Here is a 9,265-nt window from a genome sequence, read left to right on the forward strand (position 1 = left end):
TTGAAATTTTGTGTGGATTGTAAAGTTTAGAAATTTTTTAGGTAGGTGTTCGCCTTCCAAATTCGTCATGGGTCTCGTGGAAATTTACTTGAACAAGAAATTAATGATTGTGAGTGTGCCACTATTAGTTGCCGTTAGTAGACGGGATTTAAATGATTGAGATTGCACCTTGACTTCTAACCAAGAGATTGTAACGTTAAGTGGAAGTAGCCCAAATCAAGGTTCTTCCCTTGCCTTAATGATAAGGACCAGGGCTGGGTTCGGTTCAAATTGGTTTGGTTCATTTTTTTTGCGATTCGGTTTTATTTCAGTTCGGTTTGGTTAAATTTCGGATATTTTTTTTTTAGAAAAATGAAAAAAAATTGAAAATTATTTTTAAAAATCTAAATATTCACAAGCAGCGGCTGAGGGAAAGTTGAGAGTTCCCAAAGTTCTCTACCTATATACGAATATATGTATGTGCGCGCGCGCGCTTGTATGGCGCTTTATTGATTTGCAAAAGGACCAAAATTGTAGAGAAAATGTTTAACAAATTTGCAAAAGGAATAGATGCTTAGTCTATAACATTTAAAAACGAGACATCTAATTCAAAATGTCCCTTTAAAATGGGTCTCAGAATAGTTTTTGTATTGGCTGAGCACATAGGGCACTAACCCATGGTGTTTAATTTGAGTTATAAGATGACTAAGTACAAAATGACCCAAAAGGCTTACTAACCCATTTTACCAAAAAGAGTTTTTCTACAGAGAAGTTCAAGCTCCATCAAGCTTGAACTCAAAAGAGTAAAATTCCAACTCCTCGTTCCTCCTATCAAAGAAAGAGTGAACTCGCTTTAACTCCACCATTGGGTTCATCTTTCATCTCAAACACTAGGAGGTGTGGAGACTTTTGATAAATTTCTTAAAGGAGAATCTAAACAAATTGAAACCAAGTACTAGCGTTTGGGTGAGAGGCATTGGTAGAACACCTACATAGGCCTTAAACAAAGTTGCTTCCACTTGCCATATCTAGCATTGCACGTTGATTTAATTGTTAGATTTTGTCATGCATGTTACATGTTAAATTTTGAAGTTTCAAGCATTGAAACTCCCTATGAAACACAATAATTCTCATTCATGAACGTGTTATAATATGAATGAACGACATAATTGATATGTCTCACTTCTATAGTAGATTAATAAAAAGCAAATACAAGTGTGATACTTTAATTATAATATGAGTGGACAACATAGTTGAACACCGCCCTAATGAATTCCAAACAAAACATAATGCCTCCAAGATTTTACCCAAGATTTTGTCCATAAGAAAAGTAGTTGAAAGTTGAAGAAACTTGCAAGAGTTGGAAGCCTTCATATGTATAACAAATTAAGTCAAAAATAGATAAAATTGTGTGTAGATTAACTACGAACTGCAAGAGTTTGATACAAGTTTCTTGCAGAACAATGAATGCTAAAAAGGATTGAGGAACATAATTTCTCTGCTTTCTCTCCTAATTTCAGCAATGACCCTCGTCTTGATTTTTAATTTTTGTGAGGACAACTGCTGATTCGATATAAATTAGTTGATCGTAGTGTATACTTCGTGCTTGTTTCGATTTTTGTACGAACGGGTGGAACTCTGTAATATGCCAGCATTGTTGCAGGAAAGAACATTTGTCTAACTCCTTCAGCTTTAATAATTGGGAATATGATTCCTGATGCACTCTGGAAAATGAAAACCGAAACATTAGTTTCATTAAGTAGAAATTCATATTTGTGTCATTTGTAATATGTCTTAAGTAACAAGCTTGCTGATGAGACAATACTGGGAAGATCATCAGTAAACATACCAAAATCAATCGAGCCCCCAACCACAGGCGTTTTGGCGTAGGGAATGGAATCATTAAGCGGCCGACTCCATACACAGCAACAGCAAAGAAATGGAGAAACAGGCTGAGCGGACGAGGATTAAGACCGGAGAGTAGAGATATTGGGCCGTTTGAACAGACGCCTCCGAGGCTCAAATAATCAAAACAAGCTTCACGCATTTCTTGTCTTGCAGGGTCAAGCGACGTACAAAACACCTTGTAAAGGGCACCGGCCAATGTGTTTATGGTAGACGACACAGGCTGCAATGAAATTAATCAATTCCATCAGACACATTTTTAAATGCTTGATAACATGTCAGACTGTCTCATAAGAGAAAAATTTAATTTCATATTGCAACTATGGTTATATACCTTACGCAATGTGTAGAATGATTCGAGATAATCGCACAAAGCAGGTGCATCATTGAAATCACTTAGCGGTCTTAGGAGATCCCTTAGAAGAACAATGTCGAAAAGAGCGACAGTCATTCCTCCTCCGGTTAAAGGATGTCTCATGTTGAATGCATCCCCCAATAAAATTGCACCAGGTGTGGGTTGAGGAGCAGCAGGCATGCTTTTATTTTGCATTGTTCTGATGATTCCTTTATCAACCGCTGCTAGAAAAGCCTTTAAGAGCTGATGGGGAACCTGAAATAAGAAATTCCTCAGATTAGTACCTTTTATTCGAATTGACTGGAAATAGGAACTTAATTAAGTCATGTAAAATAATAGATACCTGAGGAGCCACGACAGTTTTCAAATACTGAGCCATTTCGCCATTAGCTACCGAAGGTACTTTTGTGCCGGGCACATCTACCAAACAACGAACCTCGGTGCTACTAATAGGATAAAACAGGATAGGTGAAGGGTCTCCCAAGATCACATGTCCATGGTTTGCATGAGGAAGCTCACAGTTCTCCAAGATCAATCCGACAAAGCAGGACGGATTTTCAATCTGCAGTATTTAGACAATTTAGGCTTGGTCTCATGAAAGAGCAAACAAATCCATGCTAAAACTTGAAGGAAATGCTCGAGTTTCTAAAGACCGAATAAATTACATTTGGAGAAGAGATAGAGCGGCGCAGATTTGAAAAGCAGCCATCGCATACTATTGTTAGGGGAGCACATGTTCTCATCTCCTCTCCTGCCTTGTTCTTGTACATCACTCCTTGGATGGTGCCCTTTTCTTCAAGAAGTGTAGTAACTGTTCCTTGTTCCAGTTTCACACTGTAGAGAAAACATTGTGATAAGTAAGAGGTACAAAACAGATTACATCAAAACAATCAAAACCAAGAAACATGGAAATGATCTTCGCATCATTATATTCTAAAGGAAAATGGAAATTACGTACTTTGGAAGAGCTGCAGCCCTTTCGCGCATTCTTTGGATGAAACGCCCGTTATGAAAACTTCTCCCTGCTATCTCTGAACTATATGTTTCCAAGGGATATGACAGTTTTGTGTCATTGCCATTTTTGTAAAGGGCATAGCCAAACACTTTCTGAGCATCAATGGAGTCATTAGCACAATCCTCAAGACCTAATTCAATCAACTTGAGATAGCCTCCAGGCTGCAAGAGTTCACCAACAATTCTGTCCGGCTCGCTCAAGTCTCTTTCGATCACATGTACCCGCCGTCCTTCCTACATATTTATCAAGAAGCAAAACTCCTGATCAACTTAAAAGGCCACATAATTACAACTTTGAGCTCCACCAGGACAACAAGATCCGAATGCTTAATTAGCCAAACTAATGACAAATACAAACTGCCCCAAAACCAGAGTTTATCAGTGTGAACAAGATTAATATTGATTACACTATTGGAATTAGCTCGCCATATTAGAGCCAAATCAAAAAGACAAAAAATAAATAAATTGGCTTTGACAAAATCATCTAAAATCCTCATTTATGTAGTTTATTTAAAATGCTAATTAGTTTTACTCTCTTGGACAAATGTTGGTGAGAATCATTTAAAAGCGAGTTTAGGGCTAATAGTCAGATTTATTAATTTTTTTCCCCCGTTGAAAATGATGCTCCAAGTAATTGTAACTCTGAAATTAAGTTCTAATTAAGGAAAAAACTAACTTGTAGCCACAAGTTTACGCATGCGGCAATATTCGATCGTCTTAAAATAAACAAAAATAAATAAAAACTAGAAAATGAAGATTATGAAGATACATAAAGTGAGAAATAATGATCACCTTCCCAAGAGTGTAAGCAAGAGCAGCACCAGCAACTCCAGCACCGACAATGACAACATCCGTACTTTTCTCAATCTCCGGCGTCAGAAAAACACCGGTTGCTGAAACATTCGAGATGTCTTCGTCCTTCTTGTCGCCGTAGGTGGTGTTTATGAAGACAAAGAAAACAGAACTCAACAAAGAAACCAAGACGCCAGCAAGAACATACTCATAAACCATCTTAATTTAAGTTATTAATCTCTACAGTTAGTGCTTTTTTTACGGCTGGAATTTGGTTGTGAATATTTTGATTTGTGAATGTGAAGTGCTTAATGCTTATGCTGGACGCTGAAGGGCAATTATATAGGAATGGGATACTGCAGTTGGTAGGCACCTGCTGCGGTGTTTCGGGTGCTTTTTTTTATTGAATGAATTTTTGGTGCCTCGGGTGTTTTTTTATTGAATGTATTTTTGATACTGTAGTGCTTCTTTTATTGAATGAATTTTTGTTAGTGTGCGGATTATGTGAAAATATTGTGGGATAGAGGACGATGATAGTCACTTTGGGACAATTTAATGGTGTCACACTCAATCATACATTATGTTATATAAAAAATTTAGCCTTTATATTATATTAAATTGCATTCGGATTGCATTTTGATTACGGCTAATCTTTTTCAATTTACATGTTCAAGGTTTATATAATCATTATATATATACATATATAAGGTCTGTATTAGGAGTTTACACATGTTTTGTTACATATTTTGTTTCTTGTAGTTCTCATTTAGTAATTTTTTATTTTTTAAATGCGGATTGTCTATATTTCAATTCATCACTTATTTATAGTGAAAAAAAATAAATGAATAAGATTATACAATGAAGGAAACGGATCATCTCTGGATCTCTTCCTCCTAATCCACCAAGTTCGGGGATTCAAACCGTTGAAATTTAATCCAACCGCTAAAATTATTATATCTTTTAAAGTGGCCTCTTGTTTGTACCTATTAGATCAAATTTCAACGGCTCGGACCTTCAAACTTGGTGGATTAGGAGGAAGCGATCCGAATCGCTTTCCTACAATGAAACATTAAATGACTGCAAGTTAATTTAAAGGTCATACCGTTTTGAATTTAAATAATTTTTTATATAAATAATATTTGAAAGAAGACATACAAAGTAAACAATTAGGTCGTTAAAATACATGAAAATGTTCCGAATGTTATAAAAGGGTTAAAGTTTGAGAGATAACCTTTTAAGTGGTAGGTGCAAGGTAGATGTAAAATGCCACACAAAAACTATAGCACAGACAGATAATAAAAGGCAGAGGAAAATATGATGTTATTGATATTTCTCTCTTGTATTTCTTCTTCATCTATCATCTGTTACATGCGAGTGCTCTATTTATAGAGCAATTCGAACTGATGCAGTTAATGCATCTTGAAAATTAAAATGTACCTCTGACACTTTCATTCAGTATGGGCATTGAAAACTTTGCCCATGCAGATGACTAGCTTTGTGGGCATTCATTGCCAACAGAAGTTTGAGACTTTTCAACACTCCCCCTTGGATGCCCACATATCAACATGAGTTGCCTCGTTAAAACCTTGCTTGGAAAAACCCAGTGGGAAAAAAAAAACCATAGCGAAGGAAAAAGAGTACAACTTTTCCTGGATTGTTGATATAGTGTCAAGTATGCTTATGTTGCCTCGTTAAAACCTTGATAGGAAAAACCCAGTGGGAAAAATCCTAATCGAAGGAAAAAGAGTACAACAAGCATGTATCATGGATACTCCCCCTGATATGTATCTCCCCCTGATTCCGCATTCTTCAAATTTAGCTGTTTGGTAAGTCGACGTAATCCGATGCCTTGCACTAACTTCTGAAATGTGCACTTTGGTAGAGATTTGGTGAACAAGTCTGCCAGATTTTCATTTGAACGGATTTGTCTGACTTCAATAACTTTAGCCTTCTGAAGCTCATGAGCACTGAAAAACTTTGGAGATATGTGTTTAGTCTTATCGCCCTTGATGAATCCTTCCTTCATTTGGGCAACACAGGCTGCATTATCTTCATGGATGACAGTTGGATTGTCTGTCTTCGAAGTTAGACCACATGAATTCCGGATATGATGGATCATTGATCTTAACCAAGAACATTCACGACTTGCTTCATGTAAAGCAAGTATTTCTGAATGATTTGAAGATGTAGCAACTAATGTTTGCTTGGTTGAGCGCCATGAGATTGCTGTATCTCCATTCTTAAACACATATCCAGTTTGTGAGCGTGCTTTATGCGGATCAGAGAGGAAGCCAACATCTGCATATCCAACAAGGACCTGGTCATCTGTGGAGTTCTTTGAGTAGAAGAGACCAATGTCTGTTGTCCCACGAAGGTATCGCAATACATCTTTTATACCCTTCCAATGGCGAATTGTTGGAGCAGAGCTATACCTTGCTAACAAATTAACTGAAAAAGCTATATCTGGTCTAGTACATTGTGCTAAATACAACAAAGCACCTACTGCACTCAAATATGGTACTTATGGACCAAGGACCAGCTCATCATCTTCTTTTGGACGAAATGGATCTTTCTTAATGTCCAAAGAACGAACAACCATTGGCGTGCTTAGTGGATAAGCCTTGTCCATACCAAATCGCTTCAGAATTTTTTCAATGTAAGCTGATTGGTGGACCAAAATTCCACTAGCACAATGCTCGATCTGCAGGCCGAGACAATATTTTGTTTTTCCAAGGTCTTTCATTTCAAATTCGCTTTTCAGATATTCAGCAGTTTTATTGAGCTCTTCAGGAGTCCCAACTAGATTCATATCATCAACATATACTGCCACTATAGCGAATCCAGAATTGGATTTCTTAATGAACACACAAGGGCAAATAACATTGTTGATATACCCTTCTTTGATCAAATACTCACTGAGACGATTATACCACATTCGTCCAGATTGTTTCAGACCATACAATGATCGCCTTAATTTGATCGAGAGCATACCTCGTGGTTTATTACTTGTTTCAGGCAACTTAAGTCCTTCTGGGACTTTCATATAGATGTCAGTATCTAATTCTCCATATAGATACGCAGTGATGACATCCATAAGTCGCATGTCAAGTCTTTCTGAAACCACTAAACTTATTAAGTAACGGAACGTAATTGCGTCCATTACAGGAGAGTATGTCTCCTCATAATCAATTCCAGGTCTTTGAGAAAAACCTTGTGCAACGAGTCGTGCTTTGTATCTTGCGATCTCGTTTTTCTCATTACGTTTCCTTGTGAATACCCATTTGTAACCCACGGGGTTTACGCTAGGCGGGGTTTGGACTACTGGTCCAAAAACATTCCGCTTTTCCAATGAATTTAATTCTGCCTGGATTGCATCTTTCCACTTAGGCCAATCCTGTCTCTGTTTGCATTCATCAACAGAGCGGGGCTCAATATCATCACTTAAGATGATTTCAGTGGCTACTGCAAATGCAAACATATCATCAATGATTATTTCATTCCGATCCCACAATTCATTTGTACATGCATAATTTATGGAGATTTCTTTGCTTTCATGTACTTCTGTCTCTTCAGGGACAGATGTCTCATCAAGGACATTTTCTTTTTCTGGAAGTCCAGAATTATGAATTGTGGATGTATCATTCATTTTCTCTTCCTGAATGATTTCATTTGGATTCAGTTGTGCCCTCGACTTTCTCTTTCGAGGAGCTGAATCTTTTGAACCTGGAGGTCTACCACGCTTCAGGCGTGCACCAGATGAATCATTTGCTGCCACTTTATTTTGTCCAACAGGGACATCAATTCTTGCAGGTGCATTTGCAGCTGGTATATTTGATTTTGTCACTTTCATAGCATCATTAAATGCATCTGGCATTTGATTGGCAATGCTTTGAAGATGAACGATCCTTCTCACTTCATTTTCACATTGAATGTTGCGAGGATCAAAATGAGACAAGGTGGGAACAACCCATGTCAGCTCTTTCCGTTCTTCTGGAACGGTCTTTTCTCCCCCTAACAACGGGAAAATTGTCTCATCAAAATGACAATCAGCAAAACGAGCTGTAAACATATCACCTGTCAAGGGTTCCAAATATCTAATGATAGATGGTGAATCAAAACCCACGTAAATTCCCAGTCTACGCTGAGGTCCCATTTTAGTGCGTTGCAGCGGTGCAATAGGCACATAAACAGCACAACCAAAAACTCGTAAATGGGAAATGTTGGGCTGATGTCCAAACACGAGTTGTACTGAAGAGTATTGATGGTTGGCTATAGGTCTCAATCGAACCAATGATGCAGCATGTAGGATGGCATGTCCCCATGCAGAGACTGGCAATTTGGTTTTCATGAGCAGAGTGCGAGCTATTAACTGAAGCCGCTTAATCAATGCTTCTGCTAAACCATTTTGAGTATGGACATGAGGAACAGGGTGTTCAACATCAATGCCCAATGTCATGCAATAATCATCAAAGGTTTGAGACGTAAATTCACCAGCATTATCAAGTCGGATTGACTTAATAGGATAATCTGGGAACTGTGCTCGTAACTTAATTATTTGAGCAAGAAGTCTCGCAAAGGCTACATTCCGAGTAGACAAGAGACAAACATGTGACCATCGGGTAGATGCATCAACCAAAACCATAAAATATCGAAATGGTCCACATGATGGTTGAATAGGCCCACAAATATCCCCTTGAATTCTTTGCAGAAATGATGGGGATTCAGCATCAACCTTTAGTTGTGATGGTCTAATTACCAACTTCCCTTGAGAACAAGCTTTGCAAGGGTTATCATTTGAGGCAGCAATGTGTCTGCTCACTAATGGATGTCCATTAGAGTTGGTAATGATCCTACGCATCATGGTAGATCCTGGATGACCCAGACGGTCATGCCAAAGCATGTAAACCTTTGAATCAATGAACTTCTGGTTCATGACAGTATGTGATTCAATTGTCCTTATGTATGTATAATATAATCCACTCGACATACCACGCAACTTCTCCAATATACGCTTCTGGGTATCATTGGAGGTAATGCATAGATACTCCACATTTTCTTCACTTTTTGTTTCAATGTGGTATCCATTTAGACGTATGTCTTTGAAACTCAACAAATTTCGAGTAGATCGAGTAGCATACAATGCATTATGTATGGACAATATTGTTCCATTTGGTAACATAATCTGGGCTTGCCCTGAACCTTGAATTACATCTGAAGGTC

General features: G+C 37.8%; 1 protein-coding gene across 1 annotated transcript; it reads right to left on the reverse strand.

The window, feature by feature from the left end:
* Positions 1-1,356: 1,356 nt before the first annotated feature.
* LOC103946238 (squalene monooxygenase SE1-like) lies at positions 1,357-4,600 on the reverse strand. Its single transcript, XM_009356893.2, has 7 exons — positions 4,046-4,600; positions 3,198-3,487; positions 2,905-3,073; positions 2,583-2,801; positions 2,219-2,494; positions 1,829-2,107; positions 1,357-1,703 (listed from the first exon to the last, which is right to left on the reverse strand). Exons 1-7 carry the CDS (start codon positions 4,262-4,264, stop codon positions 1,521-1,523), a joined length of 1,635 nt encoding a protein of 544 aa, XP_009355168.2. The 5' UTR covers positions 4,265-4,600; the 3' UTR covers positions 1,357-1,520.
* Positions 4,601-9,265: the final 4,665 nt, after the last annotated feature.

The sequence above is a fragment of a genome, unplaced genomic scaffold (assembly GCF_019419815.1).
Source record: "Pyrus x bretschneideri cultivar Hongxiangsu unplaced genomic scaffold, Pyrus_bretschneideri_v1 Contig62, whole genome shotgun sequence".
Lineage (NCBI taxonomy): Eukaryota > Viridiplantae > Streptophyta > Magnoliopsida > Rosales > Rosaceae > Pyrus > Pyrus x bretschneideri.

Excerpts from the sequence above, each read along its gene's own strand:
- LOC103946238 (XM_009356893.2), bottom strand. The coding sequence starts at position 4,264 with ATGGTTTATGAGTATGTTCTTGCTGGCGTCTTGGTTTCTTTGTTGAGT. Across the intron at positions 2,495-2,582 it reads AAACTGTCGTGGCTCCTCAG|GTTCCCCATCAGCTCTTAAA; the intron begins GTATCTATTATT and ends TTCTTATTTCAG. Across the intron at positions 2,108-2,218 it reads CATTCTACACATTGCGTAAG|CCTGTGTCGTCTACCATAAA; the intron begins GTATATAACCAT and ends ATTTCATTGCAG.